At 38.9% G+C, this 20,975-nt stretch overlaps 1 protein-coding gene across 1 annotated transcript; it reads right to left on the reverse strand.

Moving 5' to 3' along the window:
* Window positions 1-15,377: 15,377 nt before the first annotated feature.
* On the reverse strand, window positions 15,378-20,379 carry IFNG (interferon gamma). The gene is made up of 4 exons (XM_012782352.2): window positions 20,151-20,379; window positions 18,807-18,875; window positions 18,529-18,711; window positions 15,378-16,096 (listed from the first exon to the last, which is right to left on the reverse strand). Exons 1-4 carry the CDS (start codon window positions 20,262-20,264, stop codon window positions 15,962-15,964), a joined length of 501 nt encoding a protein of 166 aa, XP_012637806.2. The 5' UTR covers window positions 20,265-20,379; the 3' UTR covers window positions 15,378-15,961.
* Between the last annotated feature and the right edge of the window lie 596 nt (window positions 20,380-20,975).

The raw sequence follows: 20,975 nt of genomic DNA on the forward strand, positions 1-20,975 counted from the left end.
ATTTACATGGAATATTTTTGTTCACCCATTTACTTTCAATCTCTGTGTGTCCTTAAAGGTGAAGTGAGTCTCTAATAGACAGCGTATAATCTTGTGTTTTTTACCCATTCAGCCACTCTATGTCTTTTGATTGAAAAATTTAATTCATTTACATTCTAAGTATTTATTGATAGATAAGGACTTACTTCTGTCATTTTGTTAATTGTTTTCTGGTTGCTTTGTAGATCCTTTGTTTCTTTTTTTTCACTTGCTGTCTTCCTTTGTGATTAGATCATTTTCTCTAGAGATATGCCTTTGATTCCTTACTTTTTATCTTCCGTTTATCTACTATAGGTTTTTGCTTTGTGGTTACCATGAGGCTTACAGAAAACATCTTACAGTTATAACAGGCTACTTAAAGCTGGTCACAATTTAACTTTTACCACATAAAAATGCCTAACACTTTTATTCCATTCCCCTTCACATTTTTTCATTTTTTTATGTCACAATTTATATCCTTTTTTATTGTGTATTCCTTAACAAATTATTGTAGCTGTTATTATCTTTAATAGTTTTGTCATATCTTCACAGTATAGACATAAGTGACTTACACACCACCATTATAGTATTAGAGTATTCTGAATTTCACTGTGTACTCATTTTACCAGTAAGATTTATACTTTCATAAGTTTTTACATGAATAATTAATGTTCTTTTCTTTCAGCTTGAAAAACTCCCTTTAGCATTTCTTATAAGACAAGATTGGTGGTGATGAACTACCTCAGCTTTTGTTTGTCTGGGAAAGTCTTTATTCTCCTTTATTTCTGAAGGACAGTTTTGCCAAGTAATGTATTCTTGGTTGGCACTCTTCCCCTTTAGCATGTCGAACATATCACCCCACTCTCTGCTGGCCTGTAAGGTTTCTGCTGAGAAATCTGCTTCTAGCCTTATTGAAACTCCCTTATACGTTATTTGCTTCTTTTCTTTTGCTGCTTTCAGGGTCATCTTTTTGTCTTTGATTTTTGACAGTTTGCTTATAATATATCTTGGTGTAGTCTTATTTATATTGAATCTGTTTGGAAACCTTGAACTTTCCTATATTTATATATTTATATCTTTCCCCAGATTTAGAAATTTTTCTGCTATTATTTCTTTAAATAAACTTTCTGCTTATTTGTCTCTCTATTCTCCTTCTTAAACTCCTACAATTTAATTTTTCTCCTAAATGAATCCTGTTATTTAAGTGTTTTATCCTAAAATGAATCCTGCTAGAGTGTTCACTGAGCTTCCATTTGAATACACAGACATTATTTGTTAAGTATATTTCCTATGTGTTTTGCAGTATAAGAAATGCATGAGAAATTACTGCTGTCCCCAGAACTGATAATCCCTTTGATAGATAAGGTATACACATACAATAATTAGAGAAAAGCTTAAGATAGCATGAAATGAAGTACATTAGAAACCATGCATCCAACTTAAAATGCTACCAGTAGAGACTTCACAGCTTTGAACATGTGTAGACTTAATTCAGTCACTAATGCCCTGCAATTTATGGGATGCTCCCAAAATCCCCTCTTTTTAAAAATATTTTGCACCCATTACCATCCCCACTTTATCTGTCTGTTAAATTTATAATTTTGGTGATTTATTATTTTCCTTATTTTGAGGTCCAGAAGGGCTGGAGGTATGAGAAAGGAGGCTCATAAAGAGGAAGGGAGCGAGCACAGGACACAGACTTCCTACTTTGCAAATTTACCCAAGGCCCTTTCTTTTTCACTTGGCTTTAACTTTCCTTTGAGGCTTTCTGTGGCCAGGTTTGTGAAGCCCAGCTTGAGACCCTGTGATAATTTCTTCTCTTTGAATTGTATTGATTGATTTCCTGCTGCCGAGACTGTTGGAACATCTGGCCAGGCTGCTTCCTCTCATCACTTTAGAGGCACTGCCAAGAAGCTGCAGGCCCCAAGACTGGGGGGAAGGTGGGGAGGATTGTGGAGGCCACATTTCAGCAGAATAAAGGGGCTGCTCTGCCCATACCCTTGAAGACCTTCCCTGCCACAGCACCTGTCTAGGTTAAAGGCTTCCCTGCCAGGCAAGGGAGACCGATTTCCTTTTCTTCACATGTATTTCCAGAATTTTCTACCCACATATAACCTCTCAGCAGGTGTCAGAATCCTCTAGTTTCTGACTAACTTCACTTTCTCTCAGACAAGGTGTCCTTGTGGAGAGCGTGGTTTCTGGAACCAGGCTCCCTACGTTTGAGTACTGGCCCTACCACCTACTAGCTGAGTGATCTTGAGCCTCAATTTCCTCATCTGTAAAGGGGGAATAGTAATAATATCCCTCTCGTAGAGCTTCACAGGAAGAGTTCACCATTTCTGAACTTAGTATAGTAAGTATAAACACACAGAGTAAATCCAAAATAGATGTTTGCTACTATTATCACCACTGTGACTGCTGCAGTTAATTATCCAATCAACAAGTGTTAATTAAACAGCTTCTTTGTGCCTACCATTGAGGCTGGGAGTAAAATACTCCACTAAAATGAAAAGTGATAATGGTACAATAATATTTATCACTTCTGAGCACTGATTTTGTGCTAGGCACTATGCTAGAGATTTCCAGTGATTTGGGGAGGGGAGAGGGTGGGAGATACACTCACCGTCTGCATTTCAGAGACTCTTTGCAGAAAGCTCAACTTGCCCCCTTAAATTGCAAAGTCTTCTCAGAGCTAGGAATCAGTCTACCTCCTCCAGCCACACTCTCCTGGGTCCTGCCTCCTGCCCAGAGTAGTACCTTTAGCCCTCCTTTACTTACTTGTGAATCTTCTACAGCCTACTTTCCTGTCTCCCCTGCCGCTCCCATCTAATTGTAGAAATGGCGTCTCATTTCACTTCTGAGAAGCCATTTCCTGTCATCTCTTTAAAGTCTACCTGTTTCCCACTGACTGTCTCTAATGAGGAGCAGAAAGCAAATGTCTAGCCGTCCTTGTCAGCATAATCAGAAAACTGCAGCTCCTCTGGACACCCCTGGAGTCCCTGTGTTGCTGAAAGCAAGTCTCTTCATGTTTTGCCATTTCGAGTCTGTTTTAACACCAACATTCTGGTCTAGTCTTTGAGATAGGAAAAAGATGAAAATAAATATGTTTCCACATTTTAGGGTAGAAAACCCAGTCTGTGGTTTCCCAGGCACTTCTTACTGTGCCATTCAGAACTTCAAGCCATTTAGCCCCATAGGCTACAATTTTCCTTAGTTGCTAACCTGGTGTTCAAAATTAAAAAAAAAAAAAAAAACTGGTTTCCTTAGTAGCATTTGATTTTGATTTTACTGAAACTTGTGTGGTTAAAAACATTCTTATACTAATAGGTATGTGACCTTTAAAATATTTGTCAGGAAAAAAAATCTGTTAAGAGTAGAACCTTGTTTCCCAACTCAGTCTCTTCTCACTTCAGAAATGGGGTCCCTTGAAATGATCTTTTCCCTGACTATTCCCTGAAATCTTCTTTAAACCCCTCTTTTCTCTTCTTCCCACTTCAAGAGGGATTCTGAGTCACTTTCCCATTACTGGAAATGGTAGATACTGGCCAATAACTATTTTTCTAGGTTTCAGACCTTGCCTTTCTTTGCCTGACTCAACCTAAGCTCAAGAGCCATGAACATGGAGCAGCAGCAGCAGCCACAAAACTTATCTACAAAAGCTGAAAAATGACACTTAAACAGAAGCCAAACCAGAATCACATGAGACAGCTCATTTCTGTCTGATATGCACATGAGTTAAGAATCATACCTTAAGTAATAATACCTTGATATGCTTAGAAAGATGCAGTCTCAGATATGGAGACCACTCTTTGAAAGTCACATGGAATTCTGGGGGGCAGTGGATGTTCAGTGATTCATGGTGTGTTCTTTCTTTGTTGCTGCCTCTTCTGAGTGTGTGTTTTCTACTCTTCTGATGCACCTGTGGCGGCCGTAAGTCAGGAATTAAAATGTGCCAGAAAAAGGACTCAGGGCAGCAATAATTGCTTTTAACTGTATTATGACAAACTGCCTTTACTGATGTTATTCCATGAATTGGTCTGTGTCATATTGTCCTGGTTCCATATAGACACAGTCACACTTGCAGACTGATACAGCTTTGGGGTCTGGCCCCTTCATTTACGTCCCCTTCAACCCCAGAGTGTTAGCTTAAGGGAACTGACATTGGGGATTTCCCAAGTCCTAAGCCAAAGTTTCCAGCATGTCATTTTCCAATAACTCAGCATTTTCTACTCTGGTCGTAGTTCCTAAACTTACTGATAAAAACAAAAATAGCTAAGACTCAGTTACCCAAAATTCCTGGTGTGCCCCAACTAACCCAAGATCAGTTGCTCATACTCATGATCCTTGTTCCCCACAGTTTTCAGTGCCTTGTACATAGGACCCTTAGTGAGTGAAAAAAAAATTAAATGGAAAATGCTTGAATCCAAATATTTTCCAAACTCCTTGGAAGATTGGTAATATACCACTCATTAGAAACAAGAGAAGAGCAAAGCTGCAAAGTTATGGTTTCATGCATGCACAGATGTGGAAGGCTCCTTAAAATTCAATTAATCCAATGATCCTAGGGCTAAATGAGTGTTACTCACCTCCACCCACCCCTAAGTAATTTAGAAATGTACACAGGCAACTTTTATTGTCAGAATGATTCCAGAGGTTCTACTGGAATTGCGTGGGTAGAGATGCCACAGAGTTTTAAAATCCTGCAATGCATGAGATTGTTCTGTGCAATAAGGAATCACCCTCATCTCATGCAACTTATACATGCTACCTCTCTTAATTTATACAATGACCACATAGGTACTTCATTTATTCCCATCTGACAAACTATTCTGGATGTCAATGAGGAGCCTTCATCATCCCTACCTGCTTGAAAATCTCTGCCCTTTGAATTAATCATTTTGTTTCAATGTATCCAGGCAATATTCCTCCTTTAGTTCCTTTGGTTTGTTCGTATTCCCAAGGGGGCACATGTAGGCACCTCTAGAGACCTCATTACAAGATCAAAGATGAGTCTCCATCTAAGGTATAAAGAAATCATTTTGCATTCCAGAAAGCTCTTAGAAAGGCTCAAAAACTAATTACTCATGTTATGTTCAAATGGAAAGAAATATTCTTGGTAAAATCTAAAAAAAAGTCCTTGTAACTTCTTGTAGAGCTCATAACTGTATTGAGGTAGTTTTGCATCACCGTCCTATTGGGATACACCAAACACACCTTTGTGAGGTTCCAGGAATATTCTTTCCACTTTCTACTTCTTTATAAGTCATGAGGTTAAATCTCATGAGATACAAAAGATCCATTTTTTTTCCACTACCCATTTAAAATGTTCCCACTTTCTTTACTATATGTTTTTGGAATCAAATAGGCTGTGCCTTAGTGGGCTTTCTTTTCTTTGCAAATGATAAGATTTAAGTATTGAAGAAGTAATAGGTTCAAAGGGTAAATTATTTTCATGAGATCATATGTATTAGGGGGAAAAAATGAGTACTATTTGGTTTAACCAGGAAACAAAGCACATCACTGTGGTCTTTGGCTTACAAAGGAAAAGCGCTTCCTGGATTATTGGAAGCAGCACAGTGTCAAGGTGGTTAAGCAGATTCTGTCCCTATAGTCAAGTATCAGGGGTGTAAAACCATATAATATTGAAAAGGAGGAATAAACATGGAATCTGTTCATTTGCACATGTCCTAATGACCATGCATTGTAACTAAACCGAATTGATCAATTGCTATATCAGCAACTGGTGAAAGACTCCCACTGAATTGATTGGTTCTGTTCTCTCCTAAGGGGTACCCACCGGATTGTGCAGCCCCAACTCAGAGGTAAACAAGTTTGCTTTCTCTTCAGTCAGCTTACTCCACTTTCCCATGTTTGAAGCTTATTCTACTGAGATTTCTTTGTTTATTTTATGTCATCTTCTCTTCAAAGGTAAAGACAACTCTTACTTCACTCACCTGAGATAAAGCAGAACCACCCATGAAACACTACCTTATATGTGTTTAGCATTAAAAAAAAAAAAAAAAGTTTTCCATGCTACACAATATTGGCTCATTTTCCCTGCATCTGAAGGCCTAAACCATTGGTGTGCCACATCTCTATTAGCTCACCAATGGATGCCTTATTTTTTAGAAAAATTTCTAGTGGTCTAGACAAGGTCCTCAGAGAACCTGAGCAACAAAGAGAATTAGCTTATTTGTAAAGAAACAGAAGCGATACATTAGGACGATGAGGCAACAAAGGCCCCAGTGAATATTTTTTTTCTGTCTATACTAATTAAAATCTTGATGCACCCAAGGCAGTATGGGTAAATTACATGAACACATAGAAATTTCAGTGTTCATTTGTCACAAATTATTGATTTTTGCCTATGGTTATAGAGCAAGTGCATCATTCTTTAACTGCTGCATGGCAATGAATAAGAAGAATATCAACCACATTTGTTAAAATGCAAACATAAAAACAAAAAAAGTGATCATATACAGGTGTTTGGTGAGATGGTAACAAATTTTTATGGACTGAAATAGAGTTGGTCTCCCAGAATCTTTTGGTAAAAATCAAAGGAAGTTTCTCTTAGAATAATGCTATTTGTGTGAGTCTAAGACTTTAGGTGGTATTTGGTTACTTTGCTCAGGCTGACCTATAGAGAGAGGCTTCATTCTGGACCACATGATTCTTTCAGCTCCAACTTTGGGGTCCCAGAGCTCACCACCTTCTCCCCATCCCCTTATTTCCAGTTTACCCTATTGCTTTTGGCCAGGGAAGTTCTTAACTTTTCTAAGGCTCGGGGTAAAACTTGTTCCTCTAGCTCATGATGCTTTCTTTCAAATTGCTTGTTTATATTACAAATGTCTTTAATGTTTTAATGTTGCAGGCTTTTGAAACTGAAGCGGAGACTTAGCTTTTCTCCATTTTCCATTGTTACATCCCTTCTCATTGACAACAAGCACAGAATGGCCTATCTAAATGGGAGGGATGGTCCAAGATCAAACAAATACAGAGAAAAGAAATGAGTTAAAGAGTCAAAATGATTCCAATACAAATTTGTAACATGAACCACAAAACCCTTCTTAAGGCAAGTTTTGAGAGTAAAAGCTAACAAGTTTTAAAGAAACTCATGAAATTGGATTTTAATTTATCATTTAAGCTCTAAAGGAGCTCAAGAAATAAAAATAAAAATCTGTTATATGTCATCATCTCCTATAATTCATGAATCTTGCCACCCAGAATGTTACAGGGCTCCTCCCAGGAACTGTGGTATAACAGTATCATAGCTCACATTACACAGAATTTTGTTGTTCGAAGTCACAAACATTATGTCATTTGATCCTGAGTTAAGGTCACATAGCTAATGAGAGACAGTACCAGATCTCTATAACTACTTGGTGTTTCTGAAAAGCAAGTGCTCCAAGAAGAAGCATAACCTCAGTCAATAGTTTTTATCCCAGCATAACCACTGACTCATTTGGACTTCTTTCAAAGCTCTTCGCAATTCTGCTATCTTTTCCCATCTAAAGCATGTTCTCAGACCCCTGTCTTTGCTTTTCCCAGCTCTCTATCATTTCAATATCAGCCTGCTCAACCCACACACCCAGAGTCCTGAGCAAATACTAACAGGAGCAGGGCTCATAACAGGTGTATCATTTCTGCATATCCACAGCAGCTCAGCAGGGATCTCATGCAACACAGAAAAGTTCTGACACCTTTTTGACCTTTTGAGCCCCAGGACCACCTGTCCCTTCCTCTTCCCAAGCTGTTCCAGTACACTTGACCAAACATCCTGATCAGGACCATGGCCCACCTGCCCTTGTGACAGCTCCCTGCTTAGAGGGACTATATGCTTCCATGGAGACCCAACTCACCAGTGGTGGTCCAGCCTTTGATGGTCAGATCCCTCAAAACCACACTTGCCACCTCTGTCTCCAATGTTTGGATCCCAGTCTAGACAACCCCACCCTCTCACTTCAAAACTGCCATGTTACAGGCTCTCGTGGACTTCCAGGATGCTCTGCACCCTCCTGACCAAAATCTCTGAAGCTAGGTCACTTTCGCAAGCCCTACATACCCCAGTTCCAAATTTTACTTGTTCCAAATGACCCCAAGTTATGATGTCTCACAAAATTTACACAGTTGCCTAAGTAATGATACTCTATGCCAATGAAAACACAATTAAAACTAAATAAAATAAAAGCTTTCACAGCTCTTTGCAAGAAGACTTACTGACTTCCTCTGCCACTTGCTCGTCTATTTTTCTAGAAATGAAAAATTCTTCAGATCAAGAAAAACTAAAGGGATGCTGCCATCATGGAGAAGCTAATGGCAATGATTCATTGACTTATTCAACAAAAATAGCAATAATAAAAATAGTCATCATTTACTCTCTTACAGCATTGTCTCTCTTCCAGGCATTTTACATGCATTTTCTTATTTAATCCTCACAACAACCTCATTATGCTCCCATTGTACAGCTGAAAGAAATGAGACTTGCTCACAGTAAATAACCTTCCTAAAGTTCTACAGCTAATGAAATCTAGGTTTAACTAAGTCATGAACAAGGGCTCTTAGCCTACAGCACGTGCCCACTAGCTGCTCAGTATTATTTTACACTAGCCTATTACACATCCTCGGGGGTGGCCATACCCAGGATGTCAATGGCTCTCTGATGTGGCTTTGCATATGCAGCTCAGATGGTGATGGCACTTTCACCTGTGATCCTTCATCACCATAAGCCCAAAAGAAGCCCAGTCATTCTAGCACAAGATAAGAGACTCTTGGCCTTGTATTTTCTCCTAGAACACTCGGGTGCTGATCACATTACAGACAAGCCAAGATTCCTCAACCCGCTCCAATTCTTTCAACTAACTACCCATGTAGTGTAACTATTTGATAATGTCTAACACTTAAAATTATAATGAGAAATTTAATATGGTAATAAAACTAACAAAGAAAAATATGTTCCCTTTTAGTAGCAAGGATTTTGTATGGTGAAGCCTGACTGTGTGGAAATGACTTGATAACCTTAGACAGAAAGCTGAGCCCCAGGGAGTAGATTCCATTCCAGTCAAAGCTTCAAAGAAAGAGGGGAAACTACTCTGTATAATAAAAGAATGAGGAATTAGAAGTGCCTGGAAGGAAATTCTGGTAGGAAAAAGAAACAGGTACTATGTGTGGAGAAAAGGGAAAAATCCCCATTCCCTGTGATGGCACAGCTGAGGAAGAGCTTTGAAAAACGGAAATCTCTTGAACATGGAAGACTCATGCTTTCCTGCAAGGCCCTCTGAAACTTCAGAAAGTATTCTGAATTAATGAGTATTAATGCTTTTGTGTGAGGGGGTTATTTGGAAGAGTTAAGCTCTGTGTCTGGGTTAGAATCAAAAACACACTTAACACATTGGTACGGGAGTCAGAAGCCACAGGACAGACTGGGTCACAGTGAGAACTGAGACCACCTGTGTCCACATAGCTTATCTAGCAGAACTGAGACCAAACACCATCTGGGTCAACATGACTAACTATCTGTTTCAGAAAATTCTTTCTCAGGAAAATAAGGCTACCAACCAGTAAATAACTTCACTGTTTCCTTCAGGAAATTGTTGAAAATTAATTCATCTAAACAAATAGGTTGCTTAATTGGACAAACAACCTCCTTCTCAGGATGATAGATTGCTCACATGAGTAAATAAGATTATCAAATAACTGCTTATATAGCAACATTTGCTTCAAGAACCTTGCCTCACTTTTTCCACTAGACCTAAATTATACCACAAAATTCCCAATCTTAATGTTCCTTCATTGAAAGACTCCTCAAACCACTTGAGCCCATAGCCCCAAGCCATACATAAATATGGCCACTCACGACCTCTGCTTTCTGGAACACTCGTAAGACTTTGTCAAGGTTTCTCTCCCTTACTGCAGTAAGTCTCTCCTTAGAGCCTCCTAAAGGAACACAGAGCTGCCTGATACCTTAATTTTAGTCCACTGAGACTGATTTTGGATTGACTTCTGACCACAAGAACTGTAAAATAATAAATCTGTGCTGTTTCAAGCCACTAAATTTGTGGTAATTTATTAAAACAGCAATGGGAAACTAATACACATGACTTCTGACTGTTGTAATTCTGATCTTTGTTCTTCCATAAGTAAGATATTTTTTTGTTTTAGCTCTTTCAAGATTTTCTCTTTGTTTTGTTTTTCTGTGGTTTGGATATCATATCCTGTCTTAGTCAAATTTGTGCTGCTATCACAGAATAGTTAATTTATAGTGACTAGAAATTTATTTGGCTGATGCTTTTGGAGGCTGAGAAATCCAAGATGGAGGGACCAAATCTGGCGAGGGCCTTCTTGATGCCTCATAATATGGCAGAAGGCATCACGTGGGTGAGAGAGAGCAACAAAGCTTGAGAGAAGAGAAAAAGAGAAGAAGGGTGCAGAACTCATCCTTTTATCAGAAACCTACTCTTGCAGTAAATAACTCACTCTTGTAACAGTGGCATTAATCTACTTCATGACCTAAGTCACCTCTTGAAGGTCCTACCTCTCAACACTATTTCATTGGGTATTAAGTTTCCATCACATGAACTTTGTGGGACACATTTAAACCATAGCATATTCCTAAGGGTAGTTTTATGGCAATTTATGCTGCTTGGTGTACTTTGAGGATCTATAGTTTTGTTGCATATCTTGAAATTGTTCCCCAGTTATTGGATGTTCTATTCTGCTATTTTGTTTCATTCTGTTTGTTGTCATTTTTTTCTGTCTGCATTTTAATTTTGGAAATTTCTGTTTACCTGTCACTAAGCTCACTGATTCTTTCCTTGACTGTGTTGTGTGTGATGAGCCCATCAAAGGTATTCTTCATTTCTGTCACAGTATTTTTTATTTACAATATTGCCATTTGTTTCTTTCTAGAATTTTCATTTCTTTGCTATCACCCTTCTGTTCTTGCATGTTGTCTATGTCTTCCATAAGAGCCCTTACCATATTAATTACAGTTATTTTAAATTCCCTGCCTGATAATTTTGACATCTGTGTCATACCTGAGTCTGGTTCTGGTGCTTGCTTTGTCTCTTCAGACTGTGTTCTCTTGCCTTTGGCATGCCAGAGGCTTCAAATTCCTCTAGCGTCCTTACTTTTGTCTCCTGTCTTTCTTTTGTGCTTCCCTAAGTGCTACTGTTCAGATAGAGTCTGTGTCTTGCAGTTCTTTCACCTGTGATCCACTGTGATTACTAAAGCCCTATGGTATGTGGTAAAGTATGAGGGAAGGAGAATGTTTTATAATCTTTTCATTAAATCTCAGTGTTTTAGTGGGCCTGTGTCTCAGGTATGTGCTTTTCACAAGTGTTTCTTCTTGTACAGCTTTAAACAGGACAAGAAGAGGCTGAAGTTAGAGGAATATCCTTCGCCCATCGCTCTCTTAGAAGACACTGATGAAGCTTTTCCCCTTAGAGAGCAGGCCTTTGTTTCTGGACATGGTTCACAAGGACTACTCTTCCCCTCCCCTGCCAGAGCTACAGGGGAATCTTTCTCAAATCTTCACCATGGAACCTGGTGGGGTTCCTGTAGGTAACCCATGAAAGGGTAGAGGATCCCTCACACTTCAGCCCCCAGGAGTTTCTCACTGGCATGCTAGTCCACACTCAGCATCCAGAAACTCATAAAAATTACCATTTAAATGCTTTGACCAATTAATAACGCCAGTAGTTTCTGGTCCAACTAAGCAGATCTGGGCTATGATTCACTGGATTGGCCTACTCTGCAGATTTTGCAGTGGTAGTTTGTCCTGCAAACTCAGTTCTCTGATGTAACCAAGAAATACCATTGATTTGCATTTTTCTACTTTTTCCTTGTTTTAAGAGCTAGAGTAAAAACTTCCATGCTTTGTATATGTTGGAGCTAAAATTGGAAGTCTGCTTTGGTATTTTTAATCACTAGCAGCTTGGTATTTAAGGCCTCAGCTGTAAAATTCAAATTCTTGGAGCTGGAATCATCTGAAAGTTTGCTGACACACACATGTAGTGATTGATGCTGATGCCGACTGGAAGCCTCGCTGGGATTGTTGACCAGAGTATCCATGCATGGCTTCCCCATGCAGCCTGAACACTCCTCAGTGTGATGGTGTAAATGGACAGGGGGCGGGGGGGAGTGAAAGAGAGAGAGAGAAAAGAAGGGCAGGATGGGGGCTGGGGAGGAAAGCCAGGTAGAAGCTGCATCTTAGAGTTAGAAGTTACATGACTTCACTTCACTTCCACTGCACTCCACTAGTAAGGGAAGTCAAAAACCTCCTTCAGTATTAAGCAGAGGGGCAGACCCCCTACCTTTCAGTGGGAGGAGTGTCCATCACATCATAAAAAGAGCATGCATGGGGTTGGGATGAATATATAGCTGTGGTCATCTTTGGAAAATTCAACTTGTTACAGGTTGAATATGGGGAATTCTGAGTTATCTGGTAAGGTTGGACTAGAGTATCTAAAGAATTTTAGACCTTGTCAGACTGTGACTCTGAAACAACCTCACAGTGACTTTTCCATATTATTTTGAAACAATAACAAACTTACAGAAGAGTCAGAAAAGCTTTATATTTCCTGAATCATCTCAGAGTAAGGTGGTGCCCATTACCTCTGAATACTTTAGTGTGCATTTCCTATCCATAAAGACATGTCCTGCTTAACCATGATACAACCATCAAATGCAAGAAACTTCAACTGAGACATTACTATCACCTAATCCCCAGACGTCATTCAAGTTTTAACAGTTGTTCTAAAAATGCCTTCTACTGCAAAAGGATCCAGTTCAGAAATTTACATTGCATTTAGCTGTTATATCTCTATAATACATTTCAGAATGTATTCCTCAGTCTGCAGTCTTTCCTTAGCTTATGTGACTTTAATGAAAACTACAGATAAGGTATTTTGTAGAATCCTCCTCAATTTATATTCGTATGATGGTTTCTCATAATTAGATAGTTTATGCACCTTTCACAGAGATACCACAGGTGGTACACAGTATTTATTTCATTATATCCCATCAAATGGGACACCATTTTTATTTATCTTATTACTAATGATGTTCACTTTTATCCCTTGATTAAGATGATGTCTGCTATACTTCTCCATTGTAAAATTATTCCCTTTCAATTTGTAATTAATAAGTATTTTGTAGGTCAATGTCTTACAACTCTGTCAATATCTCATTTCTCATCAAAATCAGTTTATTCATTTATATCAGTATGTACTTGTGGTTTTCTATTGTATTCAATAGGTTAGAATACATTACTATAACTATTTATTTTGATGCTCAAATTTTCCCATATTTTGTCAGTCCCTTCAAGCTGGTTTCTGTGTTTTTTAACACATCTTCATTATTCTCTGAGCACTTCTTGCTTTTTAGCATGGTAAGGCACACCTTGTACTTTCCCTACCCCAGCCCTGGAATTAGCCAATTCTCCAAGGAGTCCTGGTTCCTTCTAGCAGAGAATGGTATTTAGAAGTCAAGATCTGGACACCAAGTGTCCTTATTGTTATTGGGGTGTTGCTGCTTTCGGGCCCTCTCGGTGGACAGAGTTAGAGAATATATATGTGAACAGATACTTGTATCTACTATTTCTTTCTATAATATATCTAACTTTATATACTGAAGACCATAGGTTAACAATGGTACATTCAATTCCAATTCATAGGGTTAATTATACTTTCCTCTCTTCCTATATTGTAACTCCCTTCCCCAACACTGAGAAAACCTGGTTCCCACTATCCTTAATATATTTACTGAATCAATTACCCTGTAAATAACCAATCTCTCATCTGCACTAACATGCCTTCCCCTGTGTGGATGCCATTCTTGTCTCACTCTAATTCCCCATGCTGGGCCTCCCCACTACACAGACATTCTCCTCATCTTGCTTGGGTTCTGACACCCACTCTAAGGCATTCTTCCACATGGGCACCTCCTTGCTAGGCTGAAGCTCTGACCACCCACCTCAGGCTGCTTCCCTATGGTAGGCTGAATAATGGACCCCCAAAGACGTTGAGGAGGAAGCCCCAGGTGCCTAACCCTCTCTGTCCTTGCCACTCACAATCTTGCCACCACCACATGTTCTGAAGCCAGTAGAACTCATCTCACTGTACCCATTATCCCTGTTTATGGCAGTGACCATAAAATGTCTCAGACTCATGACACCTCTCTAAGCACCTTCCCATTTATGATCTCTTCTCTTACCCTGATTCACTGGGTCTTCTAGAATTCAGAGTCTGGCACTAACCAAATCCATCATCTTCTCAACTTCCTCCTACTCAAAAGATAAAGTGGTTCTCCCCTATGGACACTATTTCCCCTGCAGCCCCCTCAAGTGGTGACTGTTTTTCTCTCCCATCTTCTGGGCCCACCACACCAGTCTGCTGGTTCTTCCACCACTCCAGGCAAATCTCCACTTCAGAGCCTTTGCAAGGATACTCCTCTGGCCTGGAACCCAAATGGCAATTGCATCTTACAAGTGTTTCCTTAAATGTGATCTCTTCAATGAGGCCAACTTTAATCACTCTATTTAAACCTCTAACCTACCCACCCATCCCCACATAGTGTTCCTAGTTCCCCCCTTTTCCTTTTTTCCCACAGCACCAATCACTTTCTAACATACCATGCCACGAACTTACATACTGTGCTTTGTTTATTGTCTACCTCCCTCCTTGTTCAATTTCAAATTCCCCAAAGACAGGGATCCTTGTCTGTTTTGTTGACTAAGGTATCTCAAGCACCTACAATAGCACCAGGCACGTAATATGTACTCCAATAGTTCTTGAGTTGGAGAATGAACTCTCAGCACAATATTATGAGGAAGGCAAAATTATTTCTCTTTTTTCAGACAAGGAAACTGAAGCTTTGAAAACATAAATAATTCATTACAAGTCTCACTGCTTGTAATGGCATAACCCGGATTTCAACTGTGGTCTCTCTCCTTAGAGCTTACTTACACCCACTGTCCCACGTCCACCCAATGGGGTTTGCCCAGGAATGGGAAAGGGGGAGAAGCTGAGATAGAGGAAGGAGCAGGGAGATGGAGGAAGGGGTAGAAATAAATCTTTATGTGCCAAGCTAAGCAGTTTGGACTACATTCCACAGCAGAAGCTCTGAATTGAATAGTGACATAATTAAATCTATATCTTGGAAAGATAGCTCAAAGAGCTGCCATCTGGAAAAGTGAAAGCCAACAAATTGCCAGTGGAGAGATGCACACTTTTAATGGGGCCTAATGCAACTCTAAGAATTCCACAACTAAAAATGACTTTCCTCCTACTGGTTCATTAGCCGGTTGTTCCTTCACTCCAGTCCTAAGAAAAAGTCTGACGCAGCATAAATTGTTGTGAAAATACACTTTATTCATACATACTAGATATTGATAAACTAAACAAATGAGTTACTTTCCATTTGGGCACAGTCACAATTGTCAACAGTACTGGGAAGCACCAGGCATGAAATCTCCTGAGATGCTATGCTTTCATCAGGGCACAGGTCATATCACCTGACACATTCAAGTGCTGGCTGGCATGCCATTAAAGCAGTGGCTCAGAATGCAGACATGTTCTCAAGTAGACAGCAAATGAATGGTGTCATTCCATTTATAAGTGTTCATTGCATCATCAAGTGAAATAAACACACAACTCACAGGGTCTTGCTTAGGTCAGCTACCTAGTTGGCCCCTGAGACAAAGCCTTGTAATCACATAGTCTTGCCTAATTAGTCAGAAAACAAAGGGTCAAGGGAAATAGTCACAGAATGCAGGAATTATAAATAATACATATATTAATAGATATTCATTTTCATTACATAAAAGTTATCATTATAAATACTTCTTTGATGGATGAGTCTAAAATATATTCCCCATATAAATAAAGTTAAATATTAATAAATAGATTTAGATTTAAAAATTCAAATATTGCAGGTAAGATGACCATTATTTGGATGCTCTCCGACCTCGAAACGGCATCTGACTTCTTTTTCGCTTTCTTTGGTTGGTTCTCGACGACAAGTCGTTCATCACGTGGTGGAGTTCACTTATGGCTTTACGCTGGACCTGTGGGTCATTTAACTATTGGGAAAGAAAACAGCAAAATTAACTTCAGGCACACAGCCATCGGGATATTCTGTTAATGTTACGGTCAATGAAAATGGAAGTATTCCTTAAAAAAAGGGATGGGGGGGGAGGTGGATTCTGACTAGCACTACAATACCTTAATATATAGTATTTATTTCTTCAGCAGTTGAGACTAAAAATTATAACTAAATTGCTAGTTGTGCTATAATACAGTGGGGCACATTATATACCATTAAATTTACTGCTACAGAATTCTCAGAATTATATAGTGAAAAGAGCCCTCATGTGGAGTGGATTTTAAAAGGTGGGTTTGAATCCCATGCATACAATAGCTCTGACTTTGAACCAGTCACGTAGCTTCTCTGAACCTCTGTTTTCTCATCTAAATAATGTCTTCATGTCATCAATCTACCAATGCTATTTCCTTATATTTTAATTAATCTTTGTGGTGCATGTCAATTGAGTTACTGTAGGTCAATAGTTCTCACCTTTGTGTGTAGCAGATTAATATGGAGACCCAATAAAGAACTCAAGAGACTCAGGTGCATGAAGTAGAAGACATATGCCATTGTGCAGTCACTAAGTTACCCACGTGACTCTGATACCCACCGAAGTCTGACAATCACTGTTGTAAGTTAAGCGCTTTGTAAAACACCAAATCCAAGACCAGTGAAAACTATAATTTTTAATTTCCCCCAAATTAAGTCAATCTCATCGTTTCCATGCTTGGGATTAAAAATAAGCACTAATCATATTTACATGGCTTACTGATAAATAAAATTTAAAATTAGGATTTACAACAACTTTTCTCGTGCCCTTCCTTCTATGCCAGCAAACTGAACTATTTGCAATTCCTCACTCTAACCAATAGGGCATTTAGGTGATTTCATGCTTGATGAAATGCAGACCATTTACTTTCTTCTTGGCTCTGCTATTACATTTCTTTCTAGTGCTGGAAACACTGTGGCCGCCTTGCCACATTTCTGAGAATGATTAGAAAGATTTTAGGCTATAGAACTAATCATTAAAGGGTATAACATAACTAAAATATGCTAGCAATTGAGCCAAAGAGGACAAGAATTAAGAGCTCACTAGAGATTGCCCATCATGAAGCAGAAGGTCTGGAGCTTCCAGAAAGACAGAACCAACAGAATTTTTTTTTTCACTTTTTAAGGCCTGCTTACTACAGAGTAAAAAATGTTTTCTAACAGCTGTGTGTTTGCAAGTCACAAATTTTACTTTCCAGCGTTCAAAACATCACCAAGAGACTAAGAGACTTATCCATGACTGAACAGCAAGCCGAAAGCAGCCCTGGATTAGGGGCAGGTGCTTCCTGAGTCTCTAGCCAATGGCCAAAGGAGACTTGCTGCCATGTGTCCCTTCAGTTTCTGGGGCTGACAGGAGAGGGGCGGGAGGCAGACCTAGGTGTAGTGGAAGCTGGGCACAAATGCTAAGACCCCATCCCTCTCATTTGAGCCCATTTATATTAAAGCCAAACACAAAGGAGTATGGAGGCCTTTGTCTCCTAGATAAAATTTTGGAAAATGTTATCTGTCTTTATGCTTCAAAGTTATCTTTCAGCTTATAGAAGCCATAAAAAGACTAGAGACAATTTCATGAAATAAGACCTAGCAGCCATAAGACCTGGAATATTTTTCCAGCTAAAACACTCTGAAAGTTGATAGAATAATCCTTATCATAAGGTGTAAAGTCTGCCTATTTTTTCCCTGAAAACAAAGACACAGCAACCTTCCTCACTTCTAACAGGACTGCACAATCTGAGGGGCAGACCTGAGACCTGCAGTAGGATGCCCCAGGGCCTCCTCAAAGTCTGTGGCTCTCTCCCATCTCATTCTCACTTTCTATCCATGGCATCATAGAGTTTTAGAGCCAAGAACTATAGAACTTATGTAGTGAACCCAACAGCTTCCTTTTATGATGAGGAAACTGAGCCCCAGCCAGGCATGTGATTCATCTGTGGCCACACAGTTCCTTGGTGGCTGAGTTGGGAGGAGAACATGAATCTTCTCAGCCCCTCCCCTGCCTTTTCCACTAAGATGTGTGACCTCCCATCTAAGGCAAGAGTTTCCAACACACAAACAAATCACAATGAAAGAAATGCTTCTAGACACTCCCCCTACTTCTTCACCTACTTCCTCCTCACTGGATTTGTCCATTCACCTATCTTCATGCTATAGTTAAAATGCCAGCATTTTTCCAAATTACACATGTAAATGATTCTCATACTGATTTTATAAAGTCATCCAATGCACTAATACCAATGGAATAAGCAAGGCAGGGTTTTGGCCATGGCTTGATTCCATAGCTTTAGCAACTGTTAAATAGCTAATTTCTAGTTTCTGGAAATTAAATGCTGTGCAAGAGCCTCTGCAATGAAAACAAAGACACAATTAAAATAGCCTCACCGAAAGTTTAGTCAGCTGTTGAAAGTCCTCCAGTTTGCTGCGGCTGCCATTGAAAAGCTTGGCAATCAGATCTTCCTTGATGGTCTCCATACTCTTTTTGATGGTCTGGTTGTCTTTATGATTTTCAAAGAGTTTGAAGTAGAAGGACACAATTTGGCTCTGAATTATTTTTTTGTCACTCTCCTTGGGAGAAAGGAGCACAAAGAGAGGATGATGTGACTTTATCCATCAGAAAATAAGCAACGGGAAAATTAGCCAAATGGCAATATTCAGCTTACCTCTTTCCATTTCTTCAAAATATCTAGGAAAACATTCCTACCATCTGCTACATCTGGATCACTTGCATTCTGAAAAAGAAAGAAAAGAAAAAATATCAGTTTACAATCAGTTCATAAATTGCCCTAAAATGTACTTCAAGTTTGATTGAAGTCAGATGCTGGCAATATTTACTAATTTCCTTTCAACCTTTCTGTTTAGTTCTAACAATAAGTATTCCCCAAAGCTTTTATGTTTGATATAGCCAAAAACTATTATGCTCTTTTAGCTTTCTTATTTTCTAGTATAACCCTTAAGTTGTAATGTCACAAATGAACTCAACAAGGCTGATGATACTTCAGGTGTCTCAAAAAACTATAGTAAAATAAAGAAAGTATTTTCAAGCTTAGTAACACAGACAAACAAACCAAAAAACAGCTAAGTCATCCCACTATAAATACTGCCCCCTCAACAGAGAGGTTTCTATATATCTGCCTAACATATACCTTCTTTTAGGGTCTTATTAAGTCTACTTTAAAAGATAGTTCCAAATGTGTGTGTGCATGTTTTAGGGGGAGAGAGATTGGATTTTACATTGCAAGAATAAAATCAATTGTGAATGCTTGAACAGTATTATAACAGCTATAATTATAATAGCTCATATTGGACAAATAATAAAATATTTAAAATATGAAACTATTTTTATTCACCATAAATAAAATTTAAAAAGAAATTTATAAAATAAAACTTTAAAAATTCCTAAGCCAGAATCCTAATTCTTACAAAATCTCAGAAAATCTCAGCTAGTGACTGAGTTCAAAAGAAAGTCACAGGTAATATAGATGGAGCAGTAGAATTTTGAAATCACTTTTTGAAGAAAAACATCTGTAAGGGATTTTTTTTAAGCCAAAGCTTTAAGGACCTTACCTTCTTTTTCTTTAACTCGTAAATTGTTTCCTATTACTGGGGTTAATGCTAATCTTAACCTTTTACTGTCACTTTCATCTTAGTCTGGGAAATCAGAAACTAATAGCCAATCAGTTTTTCAATATGAATACGACTTGACTTATCACAACTGAATGGGTTCTCATCACAAAATTATCAACATCACTATGTTTTATCCCTATGCTATCCCCATCTTTCGGAAGATTCATGAATCCCCTCTAACTCTCTATACAAACTGAGCAGAGGGTTAAAGCAATAAATTTAGTCAAGAAACTCATCCAGCCAACAATTAGCAAAATATAACACCAACTCGTCTCAAAATGACTGTGGAGGAGAGGTAACAGCCTATCAGAGATCCCACTGTAACTCAATGTTTAGTCGTTTTCAACCACAAACAAGTATACTTAAAAGGTCATACTTACAAAATATTCCTTAAGGTCGTCTATTTCTTTAAAAAATGCACCCTGGCAGTAACAGCCCGAAGAACCCAAAAGGATACAGAGCTGAACAACCAAGATATAACTTGTGTAATTCATTCTTTCGGAGAGAGGCCGAAGAAGTTGCAAGCAGTAGCTCCTGTGACAAGTTGGTCGGGTCCAAAGGACTGAGCTGATCCTTCTTCTCTAATTTCTGATCTGGCGGTGATCAGAACAATGTACTGTATCTCCTTTTGCTGCTGGTATTTATACCAGTTGAAGTCTCATCAGGATTACGTATTTTCACACTTTTTTTTTTTGAGATGAGATGGTGACAGATAGGCGGGGATGCTAGTTTGTATTAATAACTATGGTTTTGTGGCATTTTGGTGTTGTAGTTAGAGTTTCCTTTCAACTTCTTGGGTCCTTTGACGGTGAGACAGACCCATTATGCCCACCTGTGCCATTCTTTGAAAGCACTTTTACTTCACACCATTCAAGGACTGGAAATTTTTTGGCGTCTCCCCTCTTTGCCCTTGTCAAACGTTGACTCCTCATCCACAGAGCACATTGATCATTTGTTTGTGGTTGGGAACAAGTGAAAAAGGAAATTCTAGGGCCTCTCAAACCTTTACAAAGGGGGAGCCTTTTAAAATTTTTCTTGCAAATGACCAGAAAGCAAGGAAAAATGTGGTTAAAAGACCAAGGTGGTTGAGGAAGTCCTTCATCAGACTTGGTTAGTAAAATATCTACCACAAGTTTCAAATTACTCTAGACCAATAATGCCCAACAGAAATATATGACAAGCCACACAGGTAAATGTACATTTTT

The sequence above is a fragment of the Microcebus murinus genome, chromosome 10 (assembly GCF_040939455.1).
Source record: "Microcebus murinus isolate Inina chromosome 10, M.murinus_Inina_mat1.0, whole genome shotgun sequence".
Taxonomy (NCBI): domain Eukaryota; kingdom Metazoa; phylum Chordata; class Mammalia; order Primates; family Cheirogaleidae; genus Microcebus; species Microcebus murinus.

What these genes read in the sequence shown, in the direction of transcription:
- IFNG (XM_012782352.2), bottom strand. Translation starts at nt 20,264, where the DNA reads ATGAATTACACAAGTTATATCTTGGTTGTTCAGCTCTGTATCCTTTTG. An exon ending in ACGACCTTAAGGAATATTTT is followed by an intron (nt 18,876 to 20,150) that starts GTAAGTATGACC and finishes TTTCTTTTTCAG; the next exon opens with AATGCAAGTGATCCAGATGT. An exon ending in TTTTGAAGAAATGGAAAGAG is followed by an intron (nt 18,712 to 18,806) that starts GTAAGCTGAATA and finishes CTTTCTCCCAAG; the next exon opens with GAGAGTGACAAAAAAATAAT.